A 17617-nucleotide genomic window follows, 5' to 3' on the forward strand; every position below is an offset into this window, starting at 1 on the left:
ACCATGTCTTCTTTATCTATTCCTCTGTCAATGGACATTTAGGTTGCTCCCTGTCTTGGCTTTTATAAATAGTGAAAACAGCTTTATTTTTTTATCTTTTGCTCATTCTTTACACTGTTTAGTGGGGAAGCTTCTCCTCTGCTGAGGATGACAACTCCTCAGGTGCAGTGAACTTTTTGCTGCTTCTTGGACAATAAGAGTCCTAGGCTGACTTTCAGCCACCAATATGGTCTCAAATCTGCAAGTAGAAGGGCTAGTCTTAGATGTGAATCAGCATTCTAGATTTGATTCAGCCTTAAATCTCTTTCCTTCCTGGGTTGGAGCGGGAAGCTGCAGTGGGAAGAGTGAGCGTGTGTGTGCGTCTGTGTGTCTGTGCGTGTGTGTGTGTGCGTGTGTGTGTGTGTGCGTGTGTCTGTCTGTGTCTGCGTGTGCGTGTGTCTGTGCGTGTGTGTCTGTGTGTGCGTGCGTGTGTCTGTGTGCATGTGTGTGTGTGCGTGTGTGTGTGTGTTTGCGCGTGAGTGTGAGTGTGATGATTGGCTTCTTTCTCTGTTCTCTTTCTCTTCCAGCCTCTTCTATCCCCTCCTTTCCTCTAGCTAACCATTTTCTGAACCCCCACCAGAGGGAGCATGAGGGCAGGAAGGAAAAATGGGAAAAGGCCCTGCTTGATGAGGTAACTTAGTGAAGAGGTTTCCTGCTCTCTGGGTTTAGCACATGGATAAAGAGATGATGTATATCCCTGGGGTCTTCAGATGTTCCTTGCTGGGTGCCTCTCACTACAAAACCCTGGTCACTGGTGAGGACTGTTTTTCTTTTTTCCCTCCAAGCCTGCCTGGTACCATCCCTTCTATCAGACCCTGGCTCACTGGCAGTACAATGCACTGACTCAATGGACATGAGTTTGAGCAAACTCTGGGAGATGGTGAAGGACAGGGAAGCCTGGCGTGCTGCAGTCCATGGGGTCACAAAGAGTCGGACGTGACTTAGCAACTGAACAACAACAGTACACATAGACTTACGTTGTTGAAGTGTCCGCTCTTCTCCCAGGTGCATTTTTTGAATGAGACTTACAACAGCTTCAGCCTAGTTCCTCCGTGATGCTCTCTGACTCATGAGCAACCCTCATGCAATCTCTCATACTAACAAATTCTTGGAGTGCCATGGGTGCCAGCCCACCCTCTGGACCTGCCTTGCTTCAGTCCACCATGCCTCCCTCCTAAAAGCAGGGGACGTGGGTCAGACTCTCTGGATGGGTGCAAGGAAGTCACTTCCACTAGGGGGCAGTGAAGGAGAACCTCCCTGTACCCACCCTCCCCAAACCTCCCCACCAAGGGAGGATGGCCATAGCTTGCTCCAGAGAAATCTCTTCATAAATTATTTCCTCCTTCATACCTTACCCCCTCTTTAGTTTTTTTTTTATATTTGTGTGTTTATTTGACTGCACTGGGACTTAGCTGCGGCATGTGGGATCTAGTTCCCTGACCAGGGATGGAACCCCGGCCCCCTGCACTGAAAGCATGGAGCCTCAGCCACCAGACCACCAGGGAAGTCCTTCGTCCTCTGGAGAAGGACACATGTGCATTCACATCCTCTCTTCCCATTTCCTTAACCACTGGACCCCCGAGGAAGTCCCTGTCTCCTCTTCGTATCGTTGATCTGGTTGAGGAGGCCAAGAGTCATGGATCTGTCCCCTTCATGCTTCCAGATTCACAAAAGAAATGATGATTGGGATCTCACCTTGGAACTTCACCTCTCATACGCGGATGTGTCTGGGTACAGCCCTCATTTAAACCCCACATAATGAGAGTCTGACATGAATAGGGCGTATGACTTAGACACCCTCTGCCCACTCACTCTGAGTTGCCGGGGGGAGTGATTTCTCTTGCTGTAACAGACTGGAAGTCCAGCTGATATTTTGACTTCTCTCAGATGCAAGGACCTATTATTACAAAGGGGTACAAATCATTGTACAACTAGGCGAAACCTGGGACATCATCCTAGCTTGACCACGAGTTAGCTTCATCTTCTTTATCACAGAGGGGTTGGACTCTAAGGGTGCTTTCACTTTCTCAGCCCACAGAGAGACAGGTGAAGAGACCTTGTCAGGGGTGGGACCTGGAGAGACATCTGAAGAGTCAGAACCCTAGCCTCCTAGCTGCACAGATTGGAGATCAGGGCACCATTGTGGGGGACTGGAAGGTACCCTGCCCTCTGGGAAGCTATGAGCCAACAGTCAACAGCTCCTTCTCTCAACCCCCTCACCCCAACCCCAGGCTCATCAACGAGAATGAAGTGAAACAGTGGCGAGACCAGGCAGAGAAGTTCCGGAAAGGTGAGGGGCTCTGCCTAAACCCACCACCTGCTCCCCACCCTCCCCTGCCCCTGCCCACTCCAGGATCATCCCCTAGCCTACTTCTTTTTTTTTTTTTTTTTTTAAGTTTTAAATGTGCCATCTTTTTTCTTTCTAAAAAAATTTTTTTTGGGCCGCATCACGGGGCATGTAGGATCTTAGTTCTCAGACCAGGGATTGAACCCATGACCCCTGCAGTGGAAGGGTGGAGGCTCAACCACGGGACCACCAGGGAAGTCCTTCACCCTTAGGAGAAGAAGGCACACGCATTACGTCCTTCCTTCCCGTTTCCCCTCCTGTCGCACTTCCACCCTAGAACACGCAGAGCTGGTGAGCAGGCTGGAGAGGAAAGAGCGGGAATGCGAGACCAAGACGCTGGAGAGGGAAGAGATGATGCGGACGCTGAACAAGATGAAGGACAAGCTGGCGCGTGAGTCTCAGGAGCTGCGCCAGGCTCGGGGACAAGTGGCAGAGCTGGTGGCCCAACTCAGTGAAATCTCGGTGCGTGGCCTCTCCTCTCCTTTTGCAGAGTTGAGCTGGGACCTTCAGGTCAGGCAGGGAAAAGTGGGTGTAGGGAGGGACCAAGGACCCTAGGATGAAGGAGGAGAGAGAGAGGATCTCAGACCAGGATAGAGGGCACCCTTGTCTGCAAGGTCGGCACCTTTGTGTTAGACGGAAACCATGTTCCTTCCTCCGGGGGAGCAGGAAGCACGCTTTGGAAAGCAGAGGGTCGGCTGGGTGTTGGTTCCCCTCCCTGCTTGCAGCTGGATGTCCTTGTGCAGACCGATCCTTATTATCAGTCTTGCTGTTGCCGGCAATGACTGACTTTGTCCGCTGTCTGTGTTTGACTTGTGGGTGCACCTGGGTGTTCAGGATGTTTAGGTGTTCAGGATGCAGGGCGAGAAAACAGGGCTCAGCTTGTGTGGGCGGTGAGAACAGACTTTGGGGTCTAGCCTAGAGGGAGAATAAGAGTAAGGGAAGGCATGGTGACTGGGGACTAGAAGGGCATCCTCGTTGATGGATTTGTCTTCCTGATGTCTCTGTTTTCCCCACAGACAGGACCTGTATCTTCCCCACCTCCCCCTGGGGGCCCACTTACTTTGTCTTCCTCGATGACAACCAACGACCTGCCTCCACCCCCGCCCCCTCTTCCGTTCGCCTGCTGCCCCCCACCGCCACCCCCTCCTCTGCCCCCCGGGGGGCCTCTGACTCCCCCCGGTGCCCCACCTTGCTTCAGCATGGGGATGCCCCTCCCCCCAGACCCCTTCCCCAGCAGTGATGTCCCACTCAGGAAGAAGTGTGTCCCCCAGCCTTCACACCCACTGAAGTCCTTCAACTGGGTCAAGCTGAATGAGGTGAGTAACAAGAGGTCTCTCTGTGGGTCCCTTCTACAGGTCGGGGCAGTCAGCCCATAGATCGGCAGGCTGCTGTTTGCAGATCTCCGTGGCGAATGCTTTCTTTGGTCGGGGTAAGGGTAGACACAGTGGATGTGGAACAGGGGGTTGCAGATGACAGGCTGTCTGTTGGGAAGAGCACGGGGAGGAGATGGTTTGGCATGTGGTGATGCTCACATTGGCAGAGCCACCTACACATGGAGTATGAGTGTGCTGAGGGTTCATGGAGCAATGTAGGGCCAGTCAAGGATGCTTTCTAGACAAGGGCTTGGCTAGAATGTTAAGGATAGGGCTGATTTAAGGAAAAGGGTGGAACATACAGGTGAAGATCTTCGGCCAAGGTCTAGAGATGATCAAGACCAGTGTGTACAAAGGACTGAAATGATGAGGCTTTGACAGGGTAACAGGAAAAGGACAAGGAAGAGTTTGATGTCAAGATACAGCCACTTTGACATCCTCTTAGGGGAGGGTGCCTGCACTGGCTACTTCTCTAGACTGCTCAGCAGTGAGAGGTCCTCATGAATATTATCCACTAAGAACCTCTCATCCCAGGCTGACATGTGGGACTTGATTCCTCTGTTGGATTCTCATGAGTGTAGAGATGTCCTGGGTCACATTGGACCTCTAGTAATTGAAGGCCAGTCCCAGCCTGGTCCAAGCCCTGCTCTGGTTCTGTGCTGTGTCCTCTTGCAAGGAGCAGTGGCTTCATCCTTGAGGTAAATGTTGAGTTAGCCAAAGAGTTTGTTTGGGTTTTTCCATATCAACATGGAAAAACCCAAACAAACATTTTTTGCCAACCTAATAGATATGGTAGGTTTCCCTGGTGGCTCAGATGGTAAAGAATCTGCCTGCAATGCAGGAGACCCAGGTTTGATCTCTGGGTCAGGAAGAAACCCCAGAGAGGGGAATGGCTACCCACTCTAGTATTCTTGCCTGGAGAATTCCATGGATAGAGGAGCCTGGTGGGCTACAGTCCATGGGGTCGCAAAGAGTTGCACATGACTGAACAACTTTCACTTCAGCAAGACAAGGGAACTGGCCTCAGTTAGCCTGGCCAATTCACACTGCAAAAACAGCTTGAAACTGGGACCAATGGATGCCTTCTGACCTTGTTGTATAGACCAGGGACTAACTCTTGGGGAAATCACTACTCTACAACTCTGAGCTTAAATTAGTTCAAATGGAGACTTAAGTAGGAGGAGACACAGTTTGCTAAGTAGATGCTCAGCTGTTTGCTAGGTGCCTTCTCCTGGTGGTAGACCAGCTAGCCCATCAGTCTGAGCTGTGCTTTATGTAAAGCTTTCTGTTATGGTGGGGAGGGGGCTGTGATGGATAATAACAAAGGATGAGACATAATATTGCCCTGAAAGAGCTTTGGATCTGGCAAATTAGGAAATGTGTCCAAGGAACTACCTTGAGGTCCTGGGGATGGGTCGAAGGAATGGTTCTAACTTCTAACCAAATCAGGTTTGGCTCAAACTAACTGTGTGGTCTGCAGAAATCATTCATTTTGTACCTGTTTGCTCATCTGCGAGATGATCTCTGATTCCTTTTACCTCTGGTTTTGTGATCTAAGTGGAAAGAAAGACAAAGTATGAATATAGCCCATCCATCACTTCCTGGAGCTCTGATGTAGAGCCACCTGCTAGCAGCACTTTGAAGCAATATCGTTAAAGTTTGTGACAACTGCATCGCACAGTTGTGCCCTGTAGTTGCTTCCCTGTGGTCTTGAGACCAGCCAGAAAGACCAGCTGCATATGAGCAGGCAGAACCAAAGGCTGTAGGCTGTGTAGAAATGTTCATCGTTCATGACCAGAAGTAGTATTTTTAAGTTGCTATTAAAAAAAGAATTTTGCTTTTGCCTCCCATGCTTGCAATTTACAGTTTTGATCATGTAATGAAGGATTGATTCGGCATCTCCACAATTAAGGAAAACAGATAAGGCATCTAATTTTTTTTTTTTTAATATTTTCATCTTAAAGAACTTTGTGCTTAGGATTGTCTCTGGGATCTAGCAATAATAAAGTCTATATCAATTCCTCAGGGACCCAGAAGTGGCCAGAGTCTCATTCCTAGACTGGGAAGTCCAGGTTTGATGGAACACGTGTTGAGGAGCTCTTGTAGGGTGTGGGGAGTGGGGGGCTTTGAGTCATATTTGTCATCCCAGCCCCAAGCTTTTAATCGCATGGCTAAATTCAGGTCATCTCGTCATGTGGGCTTTGGTTTCCCAATCTGTAACATGGGGGTGATGATGATAACCAGATCAAAAGGTTGCTGTGAGGATTGACTTAATACATGCAAAGCGACTGACACATAGAAAGCCTTTAAAATAAGAATAGCAGGCGAGTTGCTGTGAGTGCGACTACCACGCGTGCCGTACGTGTGCTCTCTCACTTAACCCTCACTCCAGCTCCATCAGGCAAACGTGAGTGAGACTCAGTTTCCTTTCATGGGGCAGAGGAAGAGAAGAGAAACCCCCTCTTTGCCAGCTGCCCCACTTAGAGGCTGTGTGACCCCAGATGCTCGAGGGAAACATACTTTCTTGAGCAAAATTCCCTGGCCTGTAAAGGGTGTCCCTAGAGGGGCAGAAGTTTCAGGGATCTGGACTGGAAGTGGTGAAGTCTTGGCTGGAGCAGTGTGAAGATCAAATTTGAGAATGATTGTGTGACAGGGACACATTGGGGTGGCGTGGTGGCGTTTAGGATGTGGAAGGTGTTAGGAAGAAATGTATGAGTCTCTGGCCCCAGACCTCAGCTCCACCTTTACAGAGGATCCTAGGTTCTCCTGGTGACCATGGGGCAGGGGGAGTGTTTGGGAAGCAGTGAGGGGAGCTGGGTCCTCAGCCTGTTGACTCATGGAAATGTTTCCGCACGTTGACCCACCCTCCCTGCCTTTCCCGGTCCAGTTCTCCTTCCCATCTCCTATCTGCCTCCCACGTACCCCATCCGAGAGCCTGGCTCCTCTCCCCGGTCCCCTACCCCACACGTGCCCACCCACACACACACACACACACACACACAGAGCGGTTGTTTCTGCCATGAAAAGAATGTGTCTGTGTTGGCTTTGGCCAGTTGCCTGCATCCCTTGCTGTTCCCAGCTTCCCAGCCCGGCATTCCATGAGAGGGTCCCTGGCCTTAGGAAGGCCGCAGGAATGTCCCCACTCCCCCCCTCCCGCTCTGGCCTTGCCTCCCCTTTGCAGAGTTTAAGAAAATAAAAGTGAGTGAAAGGTATGTTTCTCTCTCCAAGCCTTGCTGAGGGGGTGATGGAGAGAGGGGGTGGCAGTGGCATTAGGAAGGTTCCCGGCTGCCCCCGCAGGCAGAGAGGTGGGGGAGGTTCTGTTTTAAAGGGCAGCAAAGCTCAGGGAGAGGCGAGGGGTCCTGGGTGGGGGCCTCTTGTCTCGGCTTCTAAGCCATTATTGGGATGTTGCAAGACTACTAGGGCATTCCCTGCATGGGTACCAGATCTTGTCCAGAACCCTGGAGTGGAGTTCAGTGCAAGGATCCTACCCAGAGGTGGACATTGCCTCAGCTGAGAGACCTTGGAATATAACCCTGGGCCCATTCCAGTCTCAAGGGATGAGACGGCCTCTGACCATCAGGAACTCATGGCAGAGTCTTGCTGGCCGGAACAGTCACTAGCAGGGCCAGGATGGCCCGGCCTCTGCTGTTTCTCCACTTTCTGGGAATCTGGGCAAGTGGGAGGAAGACCCCCGGGAGAGAAGACGACTGTCTCAGACACAGGACATGCAGGCAGCCCTGGGGACTTGAGGATCCCCGAGTATGTGGGGGCACTCTTCCTGCCATCACCGCAGCCACCCGACCTTGTGGGGGGATGTCCTCTGAGAACACTGGCTTTTTTTTTTTCTGGAAGGAGTTTCATAGCCCTCCTCCATGCTTGCCCACCCGTCACTCCAGCGCTACTGTTGATTTCTGGGGTGCGCTGACATATGGCCCCAGGTGAAGAGGAGGAGTGGTCTCTCGTCGCTCCCCTGGAGTGGAGTGTTGAAGGGGGGGCGCGGGGAGGAATCACCCCCATTCTGAAGGCCTGGGAGCCTGGCTGCCTGTGTCTGTGTACCTGGAGGACAGGTAGGGTCGGGGGGCACCAGCATCTCCATCACTAAGGAGCCGAGTCAACCACGGCCTCCTCCCTCCCCATGAATCTTAGGAACGTGTCCCTGGCACCATATGGAATGAGATTGATGACATGCAGGTGTTTCGGATTCTAGACCTCGAGGACTTTGAAAAAATGTTTTCAGCTTATCAGAGGCATCAGGTAAGACCCTGCCCACTCTGGTGTCTTGAGTCTTGGCCTCCAGTTGTGACTTGACACCACCCCTTGAACTTGACCCTGAGCCCCTCCTTGCCTCTCTTCCTCCCTCCCACATACACTGATTGATTTTATTCTTTATCAGGTACCATGTTCTTTCTGGGACATGAACGGGGGGGAGGGGTGCAGTGCACAGGGGAAGAATCCCACTGTATTGGTTTGTATTTGCCCATCACGGGATGACGTAATATGTTGTCCATTTCTCTCCTTGGTCTTGGAGCGCTGGAGGCCTAGGAGCAGGGCCAGGCCACTGCGGACCTAGTTCTTTTTCTGGCCCAGGACCTAGGAATTATACCTATAAGGCATGATCACTTTTCAACCGCTTTTCCCACCTTGCTCTCATATCCTGACACTCCCATGAGTGGAGCAGAGAATCTTGTGTCAAGGATGGTGGCGCTGCTCCAGGTCACACTGAGGGGTTGAAGCTGGGCAGGGCAGGCCAGGAGAGGCCCTGGGCTTTGCTCTGAGGATGCTGTGCAGAGGTGGACCAGCAAGCCTGCTCTTCCCGAGGCAGGACAGGGAGTGGGGTGGATAGCAGGATGAAGGGCCAACCCGAGGCGGTAACTGCCGGGATGACCACAAATGCCGATTCTTCGATTTCCTGCTCCCATGAGTACGAGGGCCCAGGACTCTGCACAGCAGAGCTGGGGCCTTCCTCGGAGGTCCAGTGTGGGAAGAGGCCTTGGGGCCTCTGCTTTTGCTCTGGCCCTCCCCCAGGGTTTGTTTATTCTCTGGGCTGTGCTGTCTTCTTCCATCTGGGGTTCCAACCCTGAGGACGTCCTCCAGTGCCTGCGAGAAGGCTCTGAGCCCTCCTGGGTCTGCGTGTCTCGGCCGATCTCCTCACTGCTTTCTGCCAAGCCCGGAGCTGTGGGTGACCCCTCCTGAGGGCAGACAGGACTGAGGGCACGGTGACAGCTCCGGGGCAGGGAGTGGGGCCTAGCCAATAGCCAAAGGGCTGTGGTGGGGGTGGGGCTCTGGCCATGCCTTAGGGTTCTAGAAAAACCCAACGGTTGTTTGCTTAGCTTAAATGTAGGTGCTCAGGGTGTCTGATTCTGTACCCCTAATCCAGGAAGTGCTTTCAGCCCCATGGACATGTCTGCCTGGCATGGCCCGAGCAGCCACTGCGGCCCGACTGGGGCCAGAAGAGGCTCTTTGGGGCATTTGCTGCTCCTGTGATCAGTGCTCCTGAGCGGGCACCAGGGAGGGATGCAGAGGATGTGTGGGGGGTGGCAGAGGATCAGGCCTGGCCTCCCTGTATTTTGAGAGTCTTTCTCCAGGCCAGGGTTCCAGCCTTGCCTGCCCAGTCTCCAAGATCCGGGGGTAGGACCAGGTCCAGGAGGGAAGGCGGGACTCTGGGGTTTAGGACAAACGGGGCCTGCCCCCACCCCATCCCCAGTTTGGGGATGAGGAAGAGTTGAGATGGACAGCGCCCTGCTCTTTCTCCTCCGAGCGCTCTCAGTCTATCGCCCCATTTCAGAGCTGGGCTCACGCAGAGGACTGTCACTCTGCGGGTTGCCCGGACTCTGGGGGATTGAATTCACAGCCGCAGAGCTGGAGAGATCCCAGAGGCTGCATTGCTTCTTTGGCCTCCTCTTTCTGTCTTGGGGTCCTGGGCGCATGGGACAGGGACCGGTCCTGTGCCCTCTGCCAGTCCTAAGCTGGTGACTTCAACCCCACCCGGGTCAGGAAGGGAGAACCAGGTGTGAGCTCTGCCCCCTCTGCTTCCTTGGAAATCAAAGGACAGACAGGGGGCAGAGGGCAAGGGACAAAGTTCAGGGATGTCTGCTTTCCTCTGTCTCAATGAATGCGACATGCACGTGCTTTGAGCTCAAGTTCAGTTGTGGTTGTCTCCCCTCCCCTGTTTTGGAAGAATGAAGTCATGCAGGGGCACCGGGATGCTCTATGTAGGAGAGGGAAGAAGTGCAGTCAAAGCCTGGGGTGGGCAGCCTGGCGGCCTGTCCGACCAGGAAGTGGTGGTCTCCCTGGGCGCGGGGCACACAGATGAGGCTGCCTGTCCTCCGCTTGGTCTGGCTTCTTTGTGAGTGCATGTCTGCTGGAAGCAGCTCGTGTTTGGTGCTACCTGCAGTCTCCATCTCCAACCATGGGGGGCTCTCCCTTGGGGTGGGGCAGACAGAGTAGATGCTAAGGGGTCCCCGTGCCTTTCCTGCTACTCTTGGGTCCCCAAACCTCTTGGCTAACATTGTGCATGTTTGATTCTCTATTGGCTGTGGCTGCTACCTGCCTAGGAGCTGATAACTAATCCTTCCCAGCAGGTGAGTCACTCTTGGGGCTCTGGACACTATAACTCTTAACCACTGTCCTGGGCTCTGCTGCCCTATACTGGGCTCAAAAGAGGGGGCTTGTCAATTCTACCTTCTGCCTTATTACTCATCCGAACAGGGTGGCATCAGGTTGGGCCCCAAAGAAAAAGTGGAAATGTAGGGAAAGGAGCTAACGCAAACAGACCCCCACCACAAGGGAGGTGAGCGTCTGCAGAAGCGGAGGAAGCTTCTAGGTCTGCTGGCTCACCCCCAAGGCCCAAGGCAAGGCCGTCCTATAAGACTGCACAGGTTGGGCACTGCACAGTTCCAGGGGCACAGTCCACACAGGCAGTGACGTGAGTGGCAGCCCCTGGAGCATGTGCATGGAAGGACCTCCCAGAGGAGGAGCCAGCCTCCTGTGTAGCTCATCAGGGGCCAAGAGGAGGCAAGAGGACGGTCTTTGATTTCTTGGGAATTGCCTGCTGGAACTCCAGAGGAGAGAACTTTGCAAGGAATTGTGCCTCAGTTTCCTCCCCTCTGAATTAGTGGATGCTCTCCACCATGGGCACCTTGGGAAGCACCCAGAGTCCTCAGGGGTCCAGGAACCATGGCCCTCTGGGGACTTGGAGCCACCTTCTCACCCTAAGATCGGCGGGAGGAGGCTCTCTGGGCAGGGTGAGGGGAGTGGGGGTTGATTGTCTGGGATCTGGCATGGGTCCAATCCCACTGCCCACAGCTATAGGGATCAGTAACTCCCCCTCTAGCCTGCCCAGAGAAGGCAGTGTCTGAATAGGGGGCTTCTCACTGCCCCCAACCCCTTCTAGCCCAGGCTAAAGTCCCAGAGCCTCGAATTAGTCAGCTATTAACCACCCTCCTTTCTCCCCAGTCTTGTTCTTTCCTTTTCTTTCTTCCGCTCACACCAGGAGCATTCCCTGGTTGGCACTGGAGTGGCTCATGGGCTGGGGTTGGGGGTGGGCAGGAAGAAGACCGGGGGAAACACACACCTCACCCTTGCCACTTGGCTTGTCGGTTGCAGAAAGAGCTGGGTTCCACTGAGGACATCCACTTGGCCTCACGCAAGGTCAAAGAGCTGTCTGTTATTGACGGCCGGAGGGCACAGAACTGCATCATCCTTCTCTCCAAGTAGGTGCCCGCCCTGCCTCTGTGGCCCTGCCCCAGGGAAGGTTGTGGGTGGGAAGGATGTGCCCCCAGAGAGTGGAGGCCTGGGCTGGGGCTAGAGAAGAAGATGAGGGAGCTGAGTGCCTGGGGAGAGAGGGACTGGCAGACGGATGGGGTGGTGGTGACCTCTGGGCTCCCCCCATCTCCAGCTATCCCCTGGGAATGGCAGGGCGCCCCTGATCCAAGCATCCTCTCCCGGGAGCCCCCGCGGAGCTGCGGTGCAGACTCTGCAGACAGGAAACTGCCCCAGGCGCGAGGCCCCTGACCTGCCTGGTCGGCGTCTGGCAGTGGCATCGCTCTAAGCCCGTGGAGGGCCCCGCTTGGCTTAGGCCACAGAGCAGCATGATGTCAGCCCCCAAGCATTTCCCGCGGCTGCAGAACAAACAGGGCAGTATCTGGGCTAACAGCCTAGCTTCTGTGCGGGGGCCTCCCGCCTGAGCTGGGGTCAGAGGGCACCGCCTCTCTTACTATTCTTAGTGCTGCCCTAGGACATGCATCCCCGCTTTCCTCCCACAGGGCCCCAGGGCTCGGTGTCTCCCCCTCAATGGCAAGGGAGACTTCTGCTTGCCCAGGGCTCCCGATGGGTGTGCATCCGGAGGGGCTGTGTGGACGTGTGTGTGTGTGTGTGTGCGTGCACGTGCAGTGCGTGCAGGGGGTTGCGTCTCTCTCTCCCAGTGTTGGAACGGCTGTGTGGGAGCCAAGGGGCAGCTGTTCTGTCTTGAAGGAAGCACGAGCCTGCCCTAATGGTCTGCCCATATTCCCATCCTCCCATGGAGATGCTGCGGGTATTTTGGGCATGAGAAGGAGGATCGGAACTTTTTGCCCTGTCTCAGTCTACACTGAAGATGGCCCTCTTCCTCCCAAACGTCCCTGTCAGTGAGGATGGAGACTCAAGCAAGAGACCAGAGTACTCACGTCTCTGTTTAGGGACTAAAATATCTCAGGCTCAAGTTAGAGAGGGAACCAGGTGAGTTTAGTGTCAAAGGTTTTACCGAGCAGGGAGTGCTATCAAAGGTAAAGGAGAGAGAGAAGGCCCCAGCTCTGGCTTTGGAAGGAGGAGGCCAGGGGTCTGTCCTGGGCAGAGGGGCCAGGCCAGGCTGCTCAGGGTGGGGTTTTGCCATAGGTTGAAGCTGTCCAATGAGGAGATCCGGCAAGCTATCTTGAAGATGGACGAACAGGAGGACCTCGCTAAGGACATGCTGGAGCAGGTGAGGCCCCTGAAACTAGGGGGCAGCCGTATCCCTTCCCCACAGTCCGCAGGGAGGCTGAGACTCTTAGGTCAAGGAGAAGTCAGGCTGGAGGAGCAAGGGAGAGGCTCATAGAAACTTCCCTGGATCAACCTCTCTGAGAGGAGACCAGAACAGACTACATCTTTTCAGGGGCTTGAGGCCCCTAGAAAGGAAACATGAGGAGTGATTCCCCCATGAGTCTCAAAGACAGTGGCCGCAGCCATGTGCTGCTGAGGGCTTCCCTGATGGCTCAGCAGGTGAAGAGCCCGCCTGCAACGTAGGAGACACAGGAGACATGGATTCGCATCTCTTCCTCATGAGTCTGCTGTGTCCTTCAAGAGAAACCCAAAAACTACCAAGCAAAGCCACCATTAGTTGGACATTGAAATTAAGAACTCTGTTAATCAAAAGGCACTGTTACCAGAGTGAAAAGGCAAACCAAGCTTTAGACCTTTGCACAAAGATCTCATATTCAGAACAGAGGACTTTACAAATCAGTGAGAAAAATGACAAACAACCTAAAAATGAGCAAAAGATTCAAATAGGTACTTTATAAAAGAGAATCTCCAAATGGCTCAATACCATCACTCATCAGAGAAATACGGTAAAAGATGTTCAATACTATTAGCCATCAGAGAAACACAAAAAGTCACAGTGAGGGCGAACCAGCCACCCGCTTAAACAGCTAAAACCGAAGAGGCCAACAATGCGAGCTGTTGGCAAGGATGCGAAGCAACTGGAACTCTCATTTGGTGAAACGATTCTGGAAAACAGTTTAGCAGTACACACACCTATTCCATTTTCCAGCAATCCCACTGGGTACAAATATTGACTATAGGAATATTCATAACTATTTATAAAACCCTCAAACTGTTAACACGCCAACTGTCCATCAATAGGAAAGTGAACAGATTGAGATATATTCCCACAGTAGAATAGTGCTCAGCAATGAATGGGCTTTCCTGGAGGCTCAGATGGTAAAGAATCTGTCGGCAATGCAGGAGTCCTGGGTTCAATCCCTGGGTCAGGAAGATCCCCTGCAGAAGGGAATGCAACCCACTCCAGCATTCTTGCCTGGGAAATCCCATGGACAGAGGAGCCTGGTGGGCTACAGTCCATGGGGTCAACAAAGAGTCAAACACAACTGAGCAACTAACACTTTCACTTTTCACTTTCATCAATGAATAAAAAATGAATTCAGTTCAGTTCAGTCGCTCAGTCGTGTCCGACTCTTTGCGACCCCAGGAATCGGAGCACGCCAGGCCTCCCTGTCCATCACCAACTCCCGGAGTTCACTCAGACTCACGTCCATTGAGTCACTGATGCCATCCAGCCATCTCATCCTGGGTCTTCCCCTTCTCCTCCTGCCCCCAATCCCTCCCAGCATCAGAGTCTTTTCCAATGAGTCAACTGTTCGCATGAGGTGGCCAAAGTACTGGAGTTTCAGCTTTAGCATCATTCCTTCCAAAGAACACTCAGGGCTGGTCTCCTTTGGAATGGACTGGTTGGATCTCCTTGCAGTCCAAGGGACTCTCAAGAATCTTCTCTAACACCACAGTTCAAAAGCATCAATTCTTCGGCTCTCAGCCTTCTTCACAGTCCAACTCTCACATCCATACATGACCATTGGAAAAACCATAGCCTTGAGTAGATGGACCTTTGTTGGCAGTGTAATGTCTCTGCTTTTGAATATGCTATCTAGGTTGGTCATAACTTTCCTTCCAAGGAGTAAGCGTCTTTTAATTTCATGGCTACAGTCACCATCTGCAGTGATTTTGGAGCCCCCCAAAATAAAGTCTGACACTGTTTCCACTGTTTCCCCATCTATTTCCCATGAAGTGATGGGACCAGATGCCATGATCTTCATTTTCTGAATGTTGAGCTTTAAGCCAACTTTTTCACTCTCCACTTTCACTTTCATACCTAAATGTGAATGAGTCTCAGATATTCTGTTACAGAAACCAGACCCCAGAAAGGGCACACAGCATCATTTGTTCAAGAATAAGTTCAAGAATAGCCAAATATGGGACTTCCCTGGTGGTCTGGTGGTTAATGGGTAAGACTCTGCACTTCCATTGCAGGGGGAAACAGGTTCAATCCCTGATCAGGGAACTAAGATCCCACACGCTGTGTGGCATGTCCAAAAAAAATAGCTAAATTTGATCTAAGGTGATAGAGTCCAGTTGAGAGGCTACACTGGAGGAAGAGGTGGCTTTCTTATTAAAGTAACACAAGGGAACTTTGCAGGGGATGAAAATCTTCTGTATCTTAATCCGGATGGTTCAATTAGTGGATTTGTTGTTATTCAGTCACTAAGTCATGTTTGACTCTTTGCAAACCCATGGACTGCAACATGCCAGGCTTCCTTGCCCTTCACTATCTCCTGGAGTTTGTTCAAACTCATGTCCATTGAGTCAGTGATGCCATCCAACCATCTCATCCTCTGTTGCCCCCTTCTCCTTCTGCCCTCAGTCTTTCCCAGCATTAGGGTCTTTTCCAATGAATCCACTCTTCACATTAGGGGCCCAAGAGTTAGAGCTTCAGCATCAGTCCTTCCAATGAATATTCAGGGTTGATTTGCTTTAAGATTGACTGATTTGATCTCCTTGCTGTCCATGGGGCTCTCAAGATAGTTTTATCAAAATTCATTTAGTTGTACATTTAAAATGCTATGCTAAGTCACTTTAGTCATGTCCGACTCTGTGCAACCCCATAGATGGAAGCCCACCAGGCTCCCCCCGTCACTGGGATTTTCCAGGCAAGAACACTGGAGTGGGTTGCCATTTCCTTCTCCAGTGCATGAAAGTGAAAAATGAAAGTGAAATCACTCAGTCGTGTCTGACTCTTAGCGACCCCATGGACTGCAGCCTACCAGGCTCCTCCGTCCATGGGGTTTTGTAGGCAAGAGTACTGGAGTGGGTTGCCGTTGCCTTCTCTGACATTTAAAATGGATGCATTTTATTTTATGTAAATTATACTTCAATAAATTCATGGAGAAGACTCTTGAGAGTCCCTTGGACTGCAAGGAGATTCAACCAGTCCATTCTAAAGGAAATCAGTCCTGAATATTCATTGGAAGGACTGATGCTGAAACTGAAACTCCAGTACTTTGGCCACCTGATGAGAAGAACTGACTCATTTGAAAATGCTGATGCTGATGCTGGGAAAGATTGAAGGTGGAAGAAGAAGGGGATGATAGAGGATGAGATGGTTGGATAGCATCACCGACCCAATGGACATGAGTTTGAGTAAACTCCAGGAGGTGGTGATGGACAGGGAGGCCTGGCATGCTACAGTCCATGGGGTTGCAAAGAGTCAGACACGACTGAGCAACTGAACTGAAATTGGTGGTAAATAATCTGCCTGCAATAAAAAGATGGTAAAGAATCTTCCTGCAGTGCAGGAGACCTGGGTTCAATCCCTGTGTTGGGCAGATCCCCTGGAGAAGGGAATGGCTATCCACTCCAGTATTCTTTCCTAGAGAATTCCATGGACAGAGGAGCCTGGCGGGCTACAGTCCATGGGTCGCAAAGAGTCAGACACGACTAAGAGACTTTCACATACCTCAATCATGTTGGTTTAAAAAGAAAAAGCTCATTGAGCTGTACACTTAAGAACACTGTATGTAAGTTTACCGTATGTAAGTTATAGCTCACTTTTAAAAAGTGAAAAAGAAGGAAGGAAGTCTGGAGCTGGGTGCCCTGAATCCCTTGGAGCAGATGAAACATGAACCACCCAGACGAGGATGCGTCTGACAGAGTTGGGGGGGCCTTCCTCATCTGAGCCTGGTCAGTGTGGGGGGTTTTCCGTTGGCTGCACCCCCATGACAGCCTCTCACCAGTTTCCTGACTTTCAACTCCCCTTCACAGCTCCTCAAGTTCATCCCGGAGAAGAGCGACGTTGACCTCCTGGAGGAGCACAAGCATGAGATCGAGCGGATGGCCCGCGCGGACCGCTTCCTCTATGAGATGAGCCGGTCAGAGCAGCGGGCGTGGCAGGAGGCAGCGGGGGTGGGGGTGCTGGAGCTGGCCGGGATGGGGGCTGCCTCGCCATGCGGATGGCCCGCGCAGGCGGCTTCCTCTATGAGATGAGCCGGTCAGAGCAGCGGGCATGGCAGCAGGTGGCGGGGGCGGGCAGGCGGAGGAGGAGCGGGGCTGGAGCTGGCCAGGATGGGGGCAGACCGCTTCCTCTATGAGATGAGCTGGTCAGAGCAGCGGGCATGGCAGGAGGCAGCGGGGGTGGGCAGGCCGAGGAGGGTGGGGGGGTGGGAAGGCCAAGGAGGGTGGGGGGCTGCCTCACCATGCAGCTCACCCTGTCCACAGGATCGACCACTACCAGCAGCGGCTGCAGGCCCTCTTCTTCAAAAAGAAGTTCCAGGAGCGGCTGGCTGAGGCCAAGCCCAAAGTGGAAGGTACGGCCCAGGGCTGGGGAGCAAGCCTTGGGGAGGGGTGGGAGTCAGTGGACACGCACAGAGGGAAACTCCTTCCTTATTCTTGTTTTACCCCCACAACCAAGGACAAGATGTAAGTCTATGCTTTTCATAGATGTGGTGCTTGTGTATATGAGCACCCATGCCAGCCCCGCACCCTGTTCCCCGGGCTCAGCATGCAGACTCTTGAGGCCACAGACCTGCTGCTCTCTGCCCCAGCCTGGGACGGAAATGCTGAAAAAATGATGATAATAGTAAGCAACTAGCACCCTTCTTGGCCTGGACTAACCCATCGTTGCCCTGCTTGGGAGAGGTCCGAGGTGCAGAGAAGACCTCCAGACACGTTATTTGAAGTGTGAGCTACTCAGAAAGTAGGGAACTTGGGTGAGGTGGCATCTGATTTTCTGACCTGGGGAACTTCTCCCACCTGTTTCAGGTGGAAACTTTGTAAT

General features: G+C 52.6%; 1 protein-coding gene across 2 annotated transcripts in view; it reads left to right on the forward strand.

The window, feature by feature from the left end:
• Nucleotides 1–17617, forward strand: part of DAAM2 (dishevelled associated activator of morphogenesis 2) — a 131285-nt gene that overhangs the window by 103209 nt on the left and 10459 nt on the right. For both annotated transcript variants that reach the window (XM_068960638.1, XM_068960639.1), the window contains exons 12-19: nucleotides 2271–2329; nucleotides 2664–2848; nucleotides 3403–3702; nucleotides 7906–8013; nucleotides 11365–11471; nucleotides 12631–12715; nucleotides 16606–16712; nucleotides 17059–17147. In XM_068960638.1, the coding sequence (XP_068816739.1) occupies nucleotides 2271–2329; nucleotides 2664–2848; nucleotides 3403–3702; nucleotides 7906–8013; nucleotides 11365–11471; nucleotides 12631–12715; nucleotides 16606–16712; nucleotides 17059–17147 (1040 nt within the window). The remainder of the gene's footprint in view (nucleotides 1–2270; nucleotides 2330–2663; nucleotides 2849–3402; nucleotides 3703–7905; nucleotides 8014–11364; nucleotides 11472–12630; nucleotides 12716–16605; nucleotides 16713–17058; nucleotides 17148–17617) is intronic.

The sequence above is a fragment of the Capricornis sumatraensis genome, chromosome 22, assembly GCF_032405125.1.
Source record: "Capricornis sumatraensis isolate serow.1 chromosome 22, serow.2, whole genome shotgun sequence".
Lineage (NCBI taxonomy): Eukaryota > Metazoa > Chordata > Mammalia > Artiodactyla > Bovidae > Capricornis > Capricornis sumatraensis.